At 32.4% G+C, this 17,928-nt stretch overlaps 2 protein-coding genes across 3 annotated transcripts; both read right to left on the bottom strand.

The window, feature by feature from the left end:
* Positions 1–230: 230 nt before the first annotated feature.
* Positions 231–2,146, bottom strand: LOC131606289 (uncharacterized). Of its 2 annotated transcripts, XR_009284798.1 has the most exons (3): positions 1,962–2,146; positions 1,588–1,878; positions 231–477 (listed from the first exon to the last, which is right to left on the bottom strand). XR_009284798.1 is itself a non-coding variant. In XM_058878539.1 (2 exons), exons 1-2 carry the CDS (start codon positions 2,044–2,046, stop codon positions 299–301), a joined length of 264 nt encoding a protein of 87 aa, XP_058734522.1. In that variant the 5' UTR covers positions 2,047–2,146; the 3' UTR covers positions 231–298. The 2 variants fall into 2 exon arrangements, 1 of the variants encoding a protein (XP_058734522.1); XM_058878539.1 differs by lacking the exon at positions 1,588–1,878.
* An 8,378-nt stretch (positions 2,147–10,524) lies between these two features.
* Positions 10,525–12,187, bottom strand: LOC131604236 (uncharacterized). The gene is made up of 3 exons (XM_058876694.1): positions 11,516–12,187; positions 10,741–11,430; positions 10,525–10,626 (listed from the first exon to the last, which is right to left on the bottom strand). The coding sequence occupies exons 1-3, from the start codon at positions 12,185–12,187 to the stop codon at positions 10,525–10,527; spliced, it is 1,464 nt and encodes a 487-aa protein (XP_058732677.1).
* Positions 12,188–17,928: the final 5,741 nt, after the last annotated feature.

Below are 17,928 nucleotides of genomic sequence, written 5' to 3'. Positions count from 1 at the left end.
CAATTGTTCCTAAAATAAAATAGAGAGAAGACTTGGTAAATATATATAAGTTACCATGAATACTTTTTACCATATTTTTTTAAAATAAATAATTTAAACAATAGTTAATACCAAACATAAATTTCATTTACCATTTGTGTTAATAAAATCTTAAAACATTAACTTAATACACTAAATGTCAAACATTATTTAATACTACTAATTTAACACTTAGAAGTTTAAGTCTAGCAAATTGACAAAATACATAGTTTCTTTAAGTTTAATGCTAAAGTAGAAGCCTAAAACAACAATATCCAACTTATTTAAATTTTTTGAACTCATCGTCATCTCCATCATCCTCTTCATCACTTATGTCATCTTCTTGAAGTTCATCACCTATGTCGTCCTCTAGTTCATCACCTATTTCATCCTCATCACTTAAGTTGTTCTCTTGAAATTTGTTACTTACATCGTCGTCATCACCATCTTCATTGATATCTTGTTGCATAAGAAAATGAAAACAAGTTAGATGAACTAATTAAGTTTCATTTTACCTTTACATCATAAGTGTAATCATTATCTCAGACAAGTAGAATAAGTGCTGGAAAATTTGAAAATTCAGAATTGAAAAGAATAGAAAATCAATGCTGATGCAATGCAAACTAAAACAAATGCATGTTTCACATTTTCTACGATAATGCTCATATATGCAACTAGTAACTTCTACTCTTTCTCATTTATATCATCAAATAATACTCCTCAAACAAGACACATCTCATAAATACAATGTCATCACACTTTTCAGTTAAAAGTTACACATATCAACACCGGCATTTATTCACATGACATGAACAACTTAAAGAAGAATGAACGTAGAAATACCAAGAACACAACAACTCAAAGAAGCAAGAACGCAACCGAAAAATGCCACAAGTTCAGAACATGCCGAAAATGGTGCTTCTACCAAATGTTTAAAGAAATTAATAAACTGAGTTATAACAAAACAACAACACATAAACTTAAAAGAACACAAGGACTAGTGATAATTCCTACTACAGTTGAACAATTGAGTTGAAATAATAACAATTTTTTTTTAATTATTAAACTTCAATAGTTTTTAAGATTAGACCATCAAGTTAATTTTCAATATATTTTTTCTCCATGCATATCTATGTTTGTTAGTTTATCCTGTTTGTTACAGTGCCCAAAACAATGAAATAATATTTGATTACCCATCTCTTCTTTCTTATCCATATATAAAGGAAAGTAAAAGTTGAACTTACCAATAAATTACCAAACACCTCACCAATTTCAGTCACTCAACTTAACAGCCACAGAAAAGTTCAATACATTAAACAACGAGATTTAAAAGCACACATGAACAAAGGTTTCAACAATATTATGTGATACTCTTAATGACAATTTAATCAGATGAGATATCAGCAAAATGCTCTTGGATAAAAACTCGGTGTTATATGAACGTGTTAGCGTCTTGCATAGGGATCTATTTATATCTATCTCAATGAAATTACTAAGTGTATAGCAGTAATGGCCATAGAGTTTGTTAAAAATAATCACACTAACAGAAAAAGTAGAAAAAGATGATACCAGTCGCGCCGGCAGCAACCTGAGCAACACATCAACACAGCAATATGAACAAGAGCAACAGAGCATCGTTTTATAACGGCAATACCACGAAGGCGTCACACAGCAAGACGACGCATAGTAATACAGCAGCAGTGATACGACGGCGTGAATCTTTTTCCCCAGTGAACAACACAAGCGTCGTTTGATAACATGCGTGAATCATTTGTTTTGATAAGGTTGAGTGTGGTTTGAATTAGGTTTCGCACAACACCATCGTTTTGATTAGGTTTTGTTGAGCGTGTTTACCTTTCCCTAAATTTGATAGTGAAAAAAAAAGGAGAAACGATCAATCAATACCTGGAATTGAAAAAAAATGGTGCTTGAACATAACTAACCTTGACGGCACTGTTTGAAAGTTGAATCTAGACGAAACATGAAGGTTCTTCTTGAACTAAAAGAAAGAGAAGGGGTCGAGTTCATCGAGTGGGGAAAGGGTCTCTGATAGTGAGATTAGAGTTATGTGAAGTTGATTAAGGGCAGGGGTCCAAATCTCCCCTCTGTATCTTGCGGCCGCTATACACCCTTTATTTTCTACAAATCTGTTTTTGATTTAGGGTTAATGTTACCCTTTATTTATTTTTGTTTATATATATATATATATTATTATTTATATTTTTATTTATATTATTAATTAATGTATTATTCTCTTTAAAATAAAAATAAAAAACAAACAATGAAACAACCCAGTACGCATGCTATTCTGATTTTACAATTATTATTTGATTTACTTTTTTTTTTATAATTTTTTTTGTTAATTATGTTTATTCTAATGTACATGGTTATTAAAGGACCAACAAGATACCACATGTGATGTCACATGCCCATTATTTTTCTTATATTTTATTTTATTATTTTGAGTCACACTTAAAATATAAATTTATTCTTTTAAGTAAAACTTTTCAATCAAATAAAATTATTATAATAATCATAGTTAATTAATATAATAATTGTTATTATTTTAGAATTATTGTTTTAAATTTCCTTAAAATTGATCCCTTTTATCTCTAAGGGACATATAAATTTTATATGTTAACAACTTTGTCAAAAAAAAAAAGTTTTGAGAGAAGATTGCTGCTTGAATTTTTATTAACGTTACATTTTTAGGGAACATTTAATAAATGTAGTCGTTTATTAGAAATATTGTAACAAGTAGAAAATGTCCCCAATGCTCTCTAAGGGGACAATTATAGGACGTTGCAAAAACAATAACATAAGAACGGTTAAAACTCGTAGCCATAAAGAGTTTAGGGGACATTTATCAATTGTTGTAAAAATATTGTTGGCATCAAGTGTAAAACGTTCCTAGAAATACTTTTTTGGCAACAATTTTCACATGTTGCATAAAAAAGTGTTGCTAGAGACAACAAATGTTGTAGTGATAATATATCTGAACTTAACACACTTCGCACACACTCACCTTTAAGGTAATCTCTCTTATGTTGCCTTTCAAATAATAGTCAAGTCCCTCGAGTATAGGTATACCTTAGAATATGCTGCCTTCGATTCAAAAATCATCATAGTCCCTTCGGAATAAAGATCATAGTCCCTTCGAGCTGCCTACGATAAAATAATCTCGTCCCTCGATTAAATGATGATATTCTCTTCGAATTCTAAGGTATCCTTACTTTTTGCCGTTATGACTATTCTCATCCAATGCATAGGACTTCCTACCCTCTTTATGGTATGGATAGCCCTATGGAGATACAATAACCCTCAATGTCCCTTACATCCAATGAAAGGACTTCCCACTAACTAATGGTGCTGATAGTCTCTTTCCCTTAATGAAAGACTTAAAGAACAAGAAAGACATTAAACTTAGGGTAGGTAGTTCTTAATAGCTTGCTCAATTCAAATAAATTTAAAATGCTTTTCACACCTCCTATTTCAAAATTATTTTCAAAGACTACACTTTGTATACATCCGTACGAAGATCATTACAAAGTTAAAGTTCTTTTTCAAACTGTTTTTTCTAAACACACACTACGCTTCTTTCAAACATTTCAAAACAATTCAAAAGTGAGCTAAGCAATTAAGAGCTCATGGATAACCATGGATACGAAGGGTGCTTACACCTTCCCTTTGTATAACCTACCCCCCGAACTCAAAATCTTTAAATGGTCTTCCATGTTCTTTTTGCCTTTCCTAACTGGATAAAATAAAAGTCGGTGGTGACTTTTGCTATCCGCAACATTTAAAAAAGTCAGTTCTCCCACCGTATTACACCCCAGTACACATCAATCCCCATGTTTCGTGAGTGGGAATCAAGTGGTTTTAACCAAGCCCAACATAGGGCGAGTGATACGACCAATGTGTCAAATGTTGCAAATAGTATGTAAGTGTTATGATAGCGGGAGGCTATAACCTCAAATTTTGGCGGCAAGAGATGCTCTCTGTAAACTGGCTTGCCTTGCCCTCCTTTGGATTACCTTCTTTAGAGAAAAATGGAATTATCTCAGTACATAGTTTCTCAAGAATGAGGCTTTGTAAAGGGAAAATGGATTTAGTTTTATGCTTCCATGCAAAATTCTAAGTTAAGTCCCTCAAGCGATACTTTTAAGTTTAGCCCCTCTAACGAAACCTTTAAGTCAAGTCTCTCATGAGAGACTTTCAAGTTGAGTCCCTCAGGAGATACGTTTAAGTTGAGTGCTTTTATCAAGAATTTTAAGTTGAGTCACCTAGGCGAAACCTTTAAGATAGGCTCCTCAAGCAAGACTTTTAAGTTGAGTTATATGTTTCACTGCTTGTTTAAAGGGTTCAACAAGTGGTACATTTTATGATCTTCCAAAAGGGATAATTGTGAGTAAGGTGAAGTTTGAGAATTGTTATGCTGACCCATTATCCGTATTTCCCTTTCCCCCTTGGGTGGCAAAGATCTTCCAGTGGAAGCCCAACATTAATATTTCCCCTAAGGGTGGAAAGGACCTTCTTGAGGATCCAGCATAAAAGATTGCCTCATGGGTGTCATACCTCAAATTTGTCCTACCCTTTTACTATTATCTTGCTTAGGTTTCCCATTTCATTTACATCACTTTATTAGGTCATTTAACACATCATGAATCATTAATTAATAATTTGGCACGGGATCAATAATTTTGAAGTTAGGGTCTCTCTATACTTTGAGGATTTCATCTTTACACAAGCTGGTTTCAAGATGTTTCTTCATCAATCATAGTTTGAAGCTAGGGTTTTGTGTTCTTAATCATTGGGAGCTTCTTTTGTATCAAGCTACAACATCATATTCATCAAGGTTTCTCAAGTGCATCAAGTGTTTGGGGTTTCATCAAGGATTCATTCGAGATTGCTTTATAATAAATTTTTGTTCTCTCCAACATATCAACTCACTTCTTCATCAAGGTGCATATTAAAAAGGATTAGGGTTTGTGTTAGTGCTTTTATTGGCTGATTGACATCTATGTTTGGCTAAAATATAATAGCAGTAAAACATAATATAATTGTGAATCTTGTAAATATATAAAGAACAAAACAGGTACAAGCAAGATGTTACATGGAATGTCATGACATCAACTCATGACATCGCGCCTGCAGAACTGGAAGAAAGATTCAGTTTGTACTCAACAGATACAGAATATTCTTTGAATATTTTGTAATCCTATGTGGCGCATATTTAAAGGTCTAAAGAATATTTGAAGAATCAGATCAGAAGATTGAAGATTCATGAAGAATCAGATCAGAAGATTGAAGATTCAGCAGTTTCTAATTTAGGAGATAAATTAGGAAACTCATGATTAGAAGACCTTATTTGTAGCAGAATATTTCTGCATATTTGTAACAGCAAGGAGTGCTGCGATTTGTAAGCCCAAGTCCAATTGGGATCAGGTTATAAATAGGAAACTTAGTAACCTAGTTTTGTAATAGAAAACCTTGTTTAGTAACGATGTAATCATTAGGGTTTCTATAGGTAGACCACCCAAGTTGTGGGATGGCTGCCTTGTCCTTCTCGAAACATGTAGGTAAGAGAAGTGATTGTTCTCACTCGAAACCTGTAGGTAAGAGTTGAGTATTGTGTTCTTGATCGAAGCTGTGAAGCAAGATCAAGTTATTATGCATTGTTAATTGTGTAAATAGCTGTTGTATGGTTGTAACAGTTAGGTATCACTAGGGAGTGAGCAGAGGTTCTCTTGTCTTGGATGGAGTTCTGAGATAAAGGTTGCATTGGGTAGTGACTAGGTAAACCAGAGGTTGTTTATCTGTAAACCAGAGGTTGTTTACATAAAATAGTACTATTGATAATGAAATCTTCTTCCTAGCTTGGTAGCCCCCAGAGTAGGTAGTTAGACCGAACTGGGTTAACAATTAACTGTGTTATTAATCTTCTGCATTGTTTGTTCAGTTATGAATGTTATGACATTGTTTATAACATCAGGTTCAGAAGTGTTAGCTGTTCATGAACAGAACCATATAAATATTTTCATCTGGTTATGTCTACTGAACGTGTGTGATCCCAGGTTTCATAGACTCCTGGTTAGGAGTAATTAATAAATGAGGGATCTTTCTATTCTTCCTCTGCTACATAAATAACATATCAGATGTCTTGACATCGTGAATGACATTCGAGTCTGTCATACCAGAATTTTCAGTTTGTGGTTCATTACTTAAGATTGGGGGTGTTCATCAATTGAGGATGAGATCATGGTTTCATGTTAAGGCTATCTTGATTATACTTCTTCCACAAGTTTTGCATTAATTTTCAAGGAGTTCTCAAAGGTATTAATATTGCATTGTTCATCAAGTCAAGATACATTGTGGACTGAAGGGCAATGCATTGAGTCATGATACAAGTTTACGGTGCTCAATACCTCATGATTATTTTAAATGCTCATTACTTGTAATACAAGTCACTTATGGTTTGAACATTAAAGTTAAGGTTTTCATTGAAAATTGAAGATTATGGTGGAGTATTCATTCAAGTTTCATAAGATGTTCAAATGGCATCAAAGGTTTTAAGCTCACGATTTGTCAAGAGTTTATTCCAAGCAAAGGCATCAAATTCATTCATCCTTAATTCAACTTTATTCACATTCATCCAAAATTCAAGGTTCAAAAATAATTCAAGAAAATTCAATCAAAGTTCATCATGATTCATTTAAGATCCTCCATTTAAAGGCAAAAGAAGAAATTAATTGATTCAAGATTATGGTTTCGATAGGGATGTTAAACGTACAACTCAAGATGTCACAAGACATTACAAGATACAACCAAAATCAAACGAAGATGAGAATTCCAAGTTCTAATTAGAAGAATAAAGTTACTTTCAACATTTGGATTATACCATTGAATTCGCAAGATCACATATTTATTCAAAGTCATCATCATCATTATAAGGGCTACAACACATGTTCATCATACAAGCTTTACATTTCCATCATAACAAGAAGAGTATTCAAAAGCAAAATCTAATTTTACAAAACCTAAAAAACAAAACTCCAAGACCAATCTTCATGTTCCTTGCTTCACGCCTTATCCTAAAAAACTAAGCTTCCATATCGTGCCATGCCCACATAGCAGTCCTACACAAATAACTCAACAAAAAAACAAGTTCAAGCCAAAACAGATGCATACCACACAACAATTCAAAACCATGCTCACTAAAACCATATTGATATCGACGCCAATTGTAGAACCAAGTTCTACTAACACCAGCTCACCCTAACTTTTGTTCTACTAACACACTAACAGTATTGTTTTTGTGAGGTCATACCTCACATAGTTTAATTTGAGTGATGTCAAAACTAGGTCTTTAGAAGTAGAATGTATTAGACAATATCCTCTTAGCTTAAGGTGCACTCTCACATGAAAACCTTTCCATAATCCTTCTAAACTTGTTCATATGCATGTTGATCAGTTTCTCAAGTCAAAAACACAGTTTTGAGTGATTATGCATACCATAGGTCGATGCATAGCACTTGGAGGTCGACCTCCACTGAGCAAGAAAAAGAAATTTTCATGAAAACACTTCTTCCAAGCATAGTATGCTATAGGTCGATGCATGGCATGCCAGAGGTTGACGCATGATGTGCATTTCAACTCCAAACCTCATTGTCGTGTGTAGGTTGACGTACATGGGCCAAAGGTCGACACATATTGTGTTGTTTACCTCCATATCTCACTGCCTTCAAGAGGTCGACACATACAACCGTGAGGGTCGACGTATCGCTCAATTCCTGACATTTTTTATGCATGAATATTCCAGTTTTTGCCTTCATTCACACACACATATAAATACATCCATCAATCCATTTCAACATAACTTTGAAATGTGAAAGAGACAAACATTCTTCTCATCATCATTCTTTCTTTCGTTCATTCATCAAATACACATAATCATTTTTGCTTTGGTGATCATAGCGTAAGAGTGATAACGTCCAAGGTTAGGAATATGTACATTCCGATTGGATGAAGAATTTTGAGGGATTCATTAAATAAAACCATTGAGGTTTTGTATTTTAAGGTTGGGTTGACTTGAGTACTTTTGACAAGAAGATTTGGATTCGATTAAGCCAAGTGAAAGCCTTGAATAACGGTGGCTTCGATCAAGGGAATAACGGTAGATGGAGGATCAAACAAAGGTCTTGTCCGATGATAAATTGCGAGTGCAATTCAGTCGAGTGAAAGCCTCGAAGAACAGTGGGTTCGGTCAACGGAGTAATGGTAACCGGAGGACTGATTCGACATTGTTGAGCGGCTTGATCTTGCTTAAGATCAAGGGGAAAGTTGATAAAGAATCAACATTAAAACTTAATTTGTTTGTTTATTGCCTTAACTTCTCTTGTAAAAACATTTGCAAAAAAATAAAAACTATCTCAATGCTTATTTGGAATTGGGGGCAGACGTAACCGTAGCAAGGACGGTCGGTGAATTGTCTAAACAAATCTTTGTGTTCCTCTTTCCTTATTTCTCCATTGATTGCTATTGATACTGGTACACAATTGCTAAATTGCTAATAATTCTAAGTGTTTAAATAATGATACAAAAAAATTTTTGTGTAGAGAATGGCACTTGTCAATTGCAATTGGATTTCATAATCAACAACGCTTAGATAAAATTGGCTTGCAACCAATTACAAACCAATTGTTTGTGAAATTGATTATGCAAAACAACAGTTGCATAACAAGTGTTCGACAAATTAACAAAGTCAATTTTGTCTATTATATTTCATTGGAAATAGGTGCTTCAGTATTTAAATTGTTCAAACGACATATTTTAAAACAAATAGGTCATCTTGCTAAAGTAAAGACATATCATGTTACAGACCTAATATCATTTATGGCCTACGGCTGAAGAATCACTATGTTCAATTCTAAACATGATATTGAGACCCCTAGTACCCTTCAAGTACCGGAAAATCCACTTGACTACTTCGTAATGATGTTTTTGTAGTTTGGACATGAATATATAAACTAGACTTACAGCTTGTGTCAAATCTGGTCTAGTGTAAACCTTATCAAAAATTAAACAACCAATACTAGGATAAGAAGCGTTTAACATATACTGATCGTTTACATCTATCTTTGGACACTCCTTCAAAGAGAGTGTAAATAGATTCGCAAATGGAGTATTCACAACCTTTGAGTTACTCATGACAAACTTGCCTAGCACCTTTTTAACATGTCTTTTTTAGAGATACATAATTTTCTATCACTCTTATCCCTGCGAATTACATACCAAGAGTCTTCATTGCAGCACTAAAGTCTTTCATGTCAAACTCTTTTTTCTACATAATTTTCACCTCATTTATGTCGTGTAAATTATTGGTAGCAGTCACTAACATACAATAATAGGAAAGTAAAAGAGCAACCATTTCAACGCTTTTAAAGCAAACACAACAGTCATATTCACACCTTTAGTAGCCGATATAAATAATTTCTTATGGACGTCACTTGGTAAGAATAAGAAATAGTAACTATAAGAAGTGAGGGTGTTTAGCAGAGTAAAGAAACATGTTCAACAATGATCCATTTAATGATTTCACCTAGTGCGTGAGTATGATATAATCTGCCACGACAAGTAAGGTCAGAACTTGACCTAATGGGGTATGTCTACAATGTGTAAGTATGTGTAATAAGTAGTTATGGAACAAGCTCTTAAGTCTCACAATTACGCATATTAACTTATTTAATGAATTCTACATTTTCATATAGTTTTAGCTCTTTATCCTTAAAATAACTAAATGAAAAAGTATTCCTTTTTTTGTTATCCATATCGGTTATGATGTCCATTTATCAAAAGATTCTTCAATATAAATAAACTTTTACTAACAACCTAGCGTAATTACATATTATAAGTTACCGTCTCCAAAAATCGATGTTATATCATTACCTATAATAATCTAGCGTAATTACATATTGTATAGTTTGATTTCTGATGCAAGTGAACACGTTATTTTAAATCATCTTAAAATTTTGATTTTATACGAATGTAGAGGCTAATGCATCAGCAATATTGCAGTTGCGGACGGTAATTTAAAGATATACTATGGATGGAGTACTTTGAAATTGAAAGGAAGAAAAATCCTACGAATTTAATTTGAAGATTTTGAGTTCCTAATTAAAAAGGAATCAACAGTTAGATTTAACAAACTGTATTAATAATTAATAATGTTTTTTTTGGCTTCCATTAGTCCTAATTGGTTGAGTAGAAAATAGTTTGCAGGATATAGAACAAGATAGAACTTTGAGAACACCTATAAAGTAATAGAAAAAACTAAATAGAAAAAATGCAATCCAATTAAGTATTGCTAACATAGAGCAAACCCTCAAACTAGGAATGTTAGAAACTTGGGCGCAAGACCTACTAGTTATGGTTCAAAAACAGTGAAACTACAAACAATTGACAATTCAGCCTCATTTGAAAAATCATCAAATTAACCAACTAGTTTGCTTATGTCAAAGTGGATTCTTGTTTTGGCACATTCAAGAAGTGTTTGAGTCCACTAGTTAAGGTAAAGTTTGATGTCACACAAGCTCCAAGGAGGCTCAAAGCCTACACCAAAATTCACAAGTCAAGAGAATTAGAGTGGTTAAAATAACAGAAGAAAAAACTAGCAATAAATTAATGAATAATGAGTGTCCACTCTAAATATACTAGCCACTTTACCTCAATTTCACCGATGCTTATCGCCTTCACTTCAAGATCATCAAGAGAAAGGTTCAGTTCTTTCAGATACGAAAAGCAAAAATTAGCCGAAACTTTTTTTACTTTAAGATCGTCTCCTACACCATATAATGCATCTTGCTTCACAAATCCCACAACACCTTTTAACATGTCGAAGTCCCGTGAAACAATGGGTTTTATTCTTGAGCTAGATTCCGATGACTTAGAAATCACTCCTCCAATTTTATAGTCATAATAATATGTAGCGGGACGTGGTAGGACATGGGGAATGTTAAGAGGATGGTTTAGACAATTAGATTGTTGTACTATGCCAGGATTGAGAAACACTGAAGTCGGATCAAAGCTCTCCATACTCTCGTACAAATTACCAACAGGTCCGGCAAAAGAGTTTACTCCCAAACGCTTTACTATGGATCCTAATGGCATGGTAAGAAACCTAAAAATGAAGTCAACAAAATCTCCTTTGGTTTCTGCATAGATTATATTTTTCTGAGATTTACTTTGCATTACTTTAACAACCATTTTCCGGGTGTTGTCATTAGCCAAGGGAGTTTCTCTAACAACGGATGCAATTTGGTTAGGCGTAATGTCTTTGTTTATGGAATTACTTGCCAAAATTGTATTCGTTAGAGGCTCCTGAGAGATTAAGGTATACTTCAGGAGGTTTAACATCTATACAAAAAGTTAAAACACAAATGGAAAAGAATTAGAAAAGTGATAGAATAAAATCCTAAAGTTGGCATTAATTACCTCTTACCTCATGCTTGCCAATGTTGTGTGTGATTTCTTCTAATTGAGTCAAGTCGGAATGGCCCGATTGGATCAACATCTCTAAGGAACTCAACATTGAACTTGGCACAATCTTCAAATCATCAGAAATCAGAAACATTGGTCCATTTTTTCTAACAAATAATACACCATCTTGGGCATTATTCTGGTTCTCAGAATCCAAATTCCAGGCCTCTCTAATAGAGGAACTTCCGCATGTACAACTATAACCAACATTTTGAAAAGTTGTGAACTTGTAACAAGAAAAACAAACAAAATACTTATTTGATAGTTCAGTGTTATCAATATTCATGAACAACTTCGTGCAAAGGGATTCACATGGATTCTTGGGACGCAACAATATTTGTTTGCACAGATGGTTGTTCCAAACATCGTCCGAGTCGAGGTTTTGGACGGATTGGTAGAGATTTCTCATGTTATCAAGGAACGGTGATGTTTCTGGTTGCTGTGGTTGTTGGTTATTGTTGTTATTTGTTTCTAAGAGACGAACAATGGTAGCAAGAGGAAGAGAAAGGAAACTAAAAAGAGTGTCAACAAAGTCTTTAGTTGTTTCAACAAAAACAACTTTGTTTCTTTGTTTGTCCACCAATATTTTCAGTGGAATAGTTTTAGATTCTACTACAGGTTTTTGATAAGCCATAGCAGTAAATTGTAAAGAACTCTTTGAGCAAAATGCGATATACTCCCTTTCAGTTCCCAATCCATTGAAATCTTTACATCCTTATATAGTAAAATTAAACGTTTTACAAGTAACTTTCGCAAATTTTCCCCTCAAAAGATTGGGGTAAGAAAAACAATTCAGTGATTTATTCGATGCATTTAATTTTAATCTTAGCAATAGTTTGGCTGCTTCATTTTCTGAATGTGGCGCTTCATATTTCATGTATAAATTACACACCGCCGTTCATATACAATCATTTTTATGCACGCGGCAGTACAATTTATGTTGGCTTGTTGGATAGGTTTAAATGTTGATATTTCCAAAAGGTATACACATCAACTAAGACCTCTTCAACTTTCTCAAATATAAAAAAGAGGAATGTTATTCTTACACCCTAGAGTTACATCAATAATTACACTAAACACTGTTCACTGTATTTATACGGTGAACAGTGTTTTTCTAAAATAAAATAATAATATTTATTTTTAATTTTAAAATTAAGAACGATATTATTCATGTACAGACGTGCATTAACCAACTTCATTATTGCATTAACCAAGTTTTTTATATTGCATTAATCAAGTTTGATGACTATTAAAAATTATTTTAATACCTGGATATTGCATTAACCAACTTCATTACCGCATTAACCAAATTTTTACACTGCATTAACCAAATTTAATGACTACGGTAAAGTATTGTTCATGGGTGTAAGAATAGCATTACTCAAATTTGGTTAATGCAGTGTAAAAACTTGGTTAATGCAGTAATGAAATTGATTAAGGCAACATCCAGTTATTAAAAATGATTTTTAGCAGTCACCAAACTTGGTTAATGCACTGTAAAAACTTGGTTAATGCAGTAATGAAGTTGGTTAATGCAACATCCAGGTATTAAAAATAATTTTTAGCAGTCATCAAACCTTGTTAATGCATTGTAAAAACTTGTTTAATGCAGTAATGAAGTTGGTTAATCCACGTCCATACATGAACAGTGTCGTCCGTAATTTTAAAAATAAAAAATATTTTTTATAAATATTATTATTTTATTTTTAAAAACATTGTTCACCGTATAAATACGGTGAACAGTGTTTAGTGTAAATATTGGTGTAAATTTTTTGTGTAAGAATAACATTACTCTATAAAAAAATTACTTCCACATATATTCTGATTATTATTTCAATATAGTTATTGGATACTTTTTTTTATCTTATTTAAAAATTACAATTTTAAATATATTCCCACCATTTGTTTTTAGATGTGAGTTTAACGTTATTTTAACTTTTAGTCTGTAGTTATTTTACTACCTTTTAGTTTTTTTTTAAAAGTTATTTGAAGTAGTTTTTGAGCTTGTAACTTTTAGCTTGTGATATTTTTTTATCATTTTTACTCTTATTATTTTAACAAAATATTATTACCCTTATTAATTAAAATGATCTTTTATGTCATTTTATATTTATCAGCTAATGAAACAGCTAATTTACAAACACTCATGTTAACTTATCAGCTATCAGTCACCAGCTATAAACTATCAACTATCAGCTAACTACTAAGAGTCTGTTTGGTAAGACAAAAAAAAGAGCTTTTAGCTTTTCAGCTCGTATTAATAAAAAAGCTCTGTTTGGTAACTCTATTTTAGCTTTTAGCTTGTAGCTTTTTTACTAGCTTTTAGCTTTTTTTTTCAAAAGCTAATTGAAGTAGCTTTTGAGCTTGTAGCTTTTAGCTTGTGAGTTTTTCTTCCATTAATACCCTTATTATTTTAACTAAAATATATTATTACCCTCATTAATTAAAATGTCATTAATGTCATTTTGTATCTATCAGCTAATGAAACAGCTAATTTACCAAACACTCACATTAGCTTATCAGCTATCAGCTATCAGCTATCAGCTATCAGCTAATTTTACCAAACAGAGCCTAACTACCAGCTATAAGCTAACAACTACTAGCTAGTTTTATCAAACAGAGTCTAAAACAAAAGATGAGACAAACTCTCAAGTTTGGAATGCCCACCAAATTAAACTATAATTTTATTTAAATATCATACATTATATAACGTATAGCTAATAAGCTTTCATTTTACTTCACAATTTTTTATTAATAACTTTCATTGCATAAAAAGATCTTTCGGTTGTAGCTATATAAAGTGGAAGAGTCATGATAAGGTGGAGTATTTTATCAATCAATTGTAATTTTTCTTCTTTTCGGTTGCAACTAAATGTGAACATAATTTTTGAATAGTTGATAAATTGTTCAAATTTAATATTTGACAAGCGTCAATATTCAATAATAAAATGTCGGAGATGAAATGGAAAATTAATCCTCTCTTGCTCATTGAAGCCGTAGGATAATATTTTTCAACTAGAGTACAAATAATATTAAGGTTAAAAGATCTATAATTATCCTTGGGAGTCAAAGCACAACTTAGAGTTAACAAATCAATCGAGTGTTCACTAAAGAAGCTATTCAACTCGTGTAATTGTTTAACACACTAATGAATAATATTTCACCACTAAAGTAATTGTCATGATTGAATTCAAGACAAGAACGTCCAAATCTTGTTGTTGAAAGAACATCAATAAGATTAAGAATCTCAATGTCATATGAACAAACTATTGGGTTTCAAGTGTGAATGTGCTAAAGTCCAACATCGACTAGGAATTAAGGAAATGTTGCGTTTATAAGAGAGGGTGACCGATACTCCATTGTCTTAATATTTTAGGTAGATATGTAGTGTCAAGGTCTCTTATTACCATGAACGTTTGTCCCAATGTCACTTCTAGACCTCGCTCCTCGGACTTCTCCAACAAGTGGTATCAGAGTCCTGGTTTGGCTTGGAGGGGGAGCGGAAGCTGGATCCGGTGTTGAATTCTGTTATAGGATATGGGAACTCACACTTGTGGGGAAGAATGTTGGGTGCATGTGTAAGTGATTAAAGTGGAGCATTATTGAGATGTAGCGTATCACTCTCTTGTAATCTTAGAGCATTCTTTAGTTGGTGCTCCCCAAAAGTGGTATCAAGAGCCTTGATATGTTGGTGTATAAATTTTTATATTTTCTCTTATACTCTTGTTTTAGAATGTTGAGATGAGTATTTAAATATTTTATTTGGAGAGTTCCTGTGTATTGGGGCGTTGGGGTGGTTGTGGGCAGTCTATGTATTGTAACATGCTTTACATGGTGTTATTCTCTAATTGTCAATTAACAACAGACATAGTTTTTCTATGGTTTTGGGGTTTCCACGTTAATCTCTAGTGTAGTAATTCTGTTCCTCTTTTTTCTCTATCTTTATTATTTTTCTAACACAAACTCTATTAACATTTTCTTCAACTAAAAAATTCTCAAGAACTTTTTGAAATTCAGACAAAGGTGTTAAATTTTCCCCATCTTTTTCTTTCCTCTTGAAAAAGAATTGATTTCTCTAATCTTCATTATCACTTTTTGTGCTTCATAATCAACTAAATAAATCAACAAAAAAAATACACCTTAGTTGAGTACTCTATCCAAAAAAGAAGGAAATTCACTCTTTTATAAAGTTAATACAAAGTGTCTTAGTTGAACAAGCCTCTAGTTCAACCCCTCGTCTTATTTATACTTTGGTGTCCTTTTATTTAGAACTCCATATATTAATATTTCACTCTCAATAGTCTTCAGGACAAATGGACTTACTCTGAATTCTCTCAATTCAATGTCACTTTCCTAATACTATTCGTGAAACTTCACTCTACTCTCCACCTAAATATGACAACCTTCTCATTTTCACTCAAACACTCTCCTAAGTGTTTAGTCAATTACAATCTGATTGAAAAGATGAAACAATCACCTACACAAATATTTTGTTCTCAAGCTTATAAAATTAATATCTAGGAACAAAGAGTTACAATTCAACTAACGAATCAAACTTTATGCCTTAAAATAAGAATGAAGGCTCTAAAGTGGTGCACAACAATAACATACACAAAAACTCTAAAGATATACCCTAACAAAAGGAACCTTCAATACCTACACACCCCAAATGTGAGATTCGAGTCTCCTTAAATATAATTGTTATCTCCAGGCTTTTCTCCTTTAGATATTAGTTGAGATCACATCCAAATTTAGTTGGATTCTGTTTTGATTGGTTCCACAAAATCTTCAACAAAATATATGATTTGTTACAACTTAAATTCAAATTTAAATCTCTATTTAAATTGACTTGATCTTCAATAGTCGACAAATAAATCACACACACACACATTATTAAACAATGGCCACGCATCTGATTGAAATCCAATCAGAAAATTCGCACTTAACAACATCCATCATGGCCCACTAGCAAGGCTCAGATGTTGCACTGCACACATGTTGGAACATCGTGTTCCACATGTTGCACCGGAACATCTAAGTTATCTCTCTTTACAAATCTTCTTTGTAGAGGAAATCATGGATTAAACAAATCTGAACCAAATCTTCCTTCAAGAAGAATCAAATCAAATGAAATCATCTTTGATCAAATATAAATCTTTTAATTAAATCATATCTTTTATAATCATGATTTAATAAAAAAAAATTCCAAATTGATTATAATTAACAAACTTCTTTCAAAAGAAAACTCATTTCTAAAGAAATTAATTAACACTACAACACATCTAAAAAAAATCTTAAGATAATTAGAACCCATTATTTACACCAAGATGTCACACAACATGTGTTAAACATCTTGCTCAATAGTTTTATTTCAACCAAATGTTTCTGTCAAACACTTTAGCAAAAACTTGGACTGACAAATCTTCTCATGAACAAACACAAACACTCTCAGATTTTTTTTCATGAAATCTAGCTCACGGACTGAGACCAAATGCTGGAATATAATGTTCCACATGTTGTATCTACACAAAATACATCATGTTCCTCATGTTTCCTCTACACAATAATTCTTAAGTGTCCAACATTTTGTCCAGTATAAAATTGTAGTTATTATCGTTTTATGATACAATTTTCCATTATGAAAGGCTCAATTTGTAGACCAAACTGGTGTTGTTTCATAAAGTTACGACCCTTGATGAAACACACATTTTCAACAACACTTTTGCTAAATGTTGCAATGTTTCGCCTACAACAACACTTTTCAAACTTTGTTTGCATTGTTTCTACAGCAATAGTTTTCAAAGATTATATTGTTTCACATTATGCAGCACTTCACGAAGTGTTTCCTATTTCTGAAATCAAAATACAAACAACCTATTATAACACTTCATGATTTGTTGCATATTTTTAAATTCAGAATACAAACTTCACATCTCATTTTGATATGAAATTAAGGTGTCAAACTTAATAACATGATATGCACCTTGAATAACTCTTTAACGCATATGTGTATAACAAAATCCACAGTTGCATTGAAATTTATCATAATATGTCTATAAAATTTAACATCAATCGAAAAATTATTTGACATGTCAACGAGATGCATACAAACCAATATCTTACATAACTTCATCAAAATCGTTAATTTTGATATTTCTCTTTAACATATCAAATGATTTTCAATTGATGTTAAATTTTATAGAGATGATCTAGATGATAATAGCTTTCAATCTAACGGTGAACTTTGTTATCCGAATTTGCGGTAAAGAGTTATTTAAGGTGTCATGTTACTATGTTTGACACCTGATTTCATTTGATCATGGTCCTATATATATATATATATATATAGTTATATTTGTAGAAGTCTAAAGTTAT

Source organism: Vicia villosa, linkage group LG5, assembly GCF_029867415.1.
Source record: "Vicia villosa cultivar HV-30 ecotype Madison, WI linkage group LG5, Vvil1.0, whole genome shotgun sequence".
Lineage (NCBI taxonomy): Eukaryota > Viridiplantae > Streptophyta > Magnoliopsida > Fabales > Fabaceae > Vicia > Vicia villosa.
Note: the sequence above shows the minus strand (reverse complement) of the source record. Positions and strands in the feature narration are given on the sequence as shown.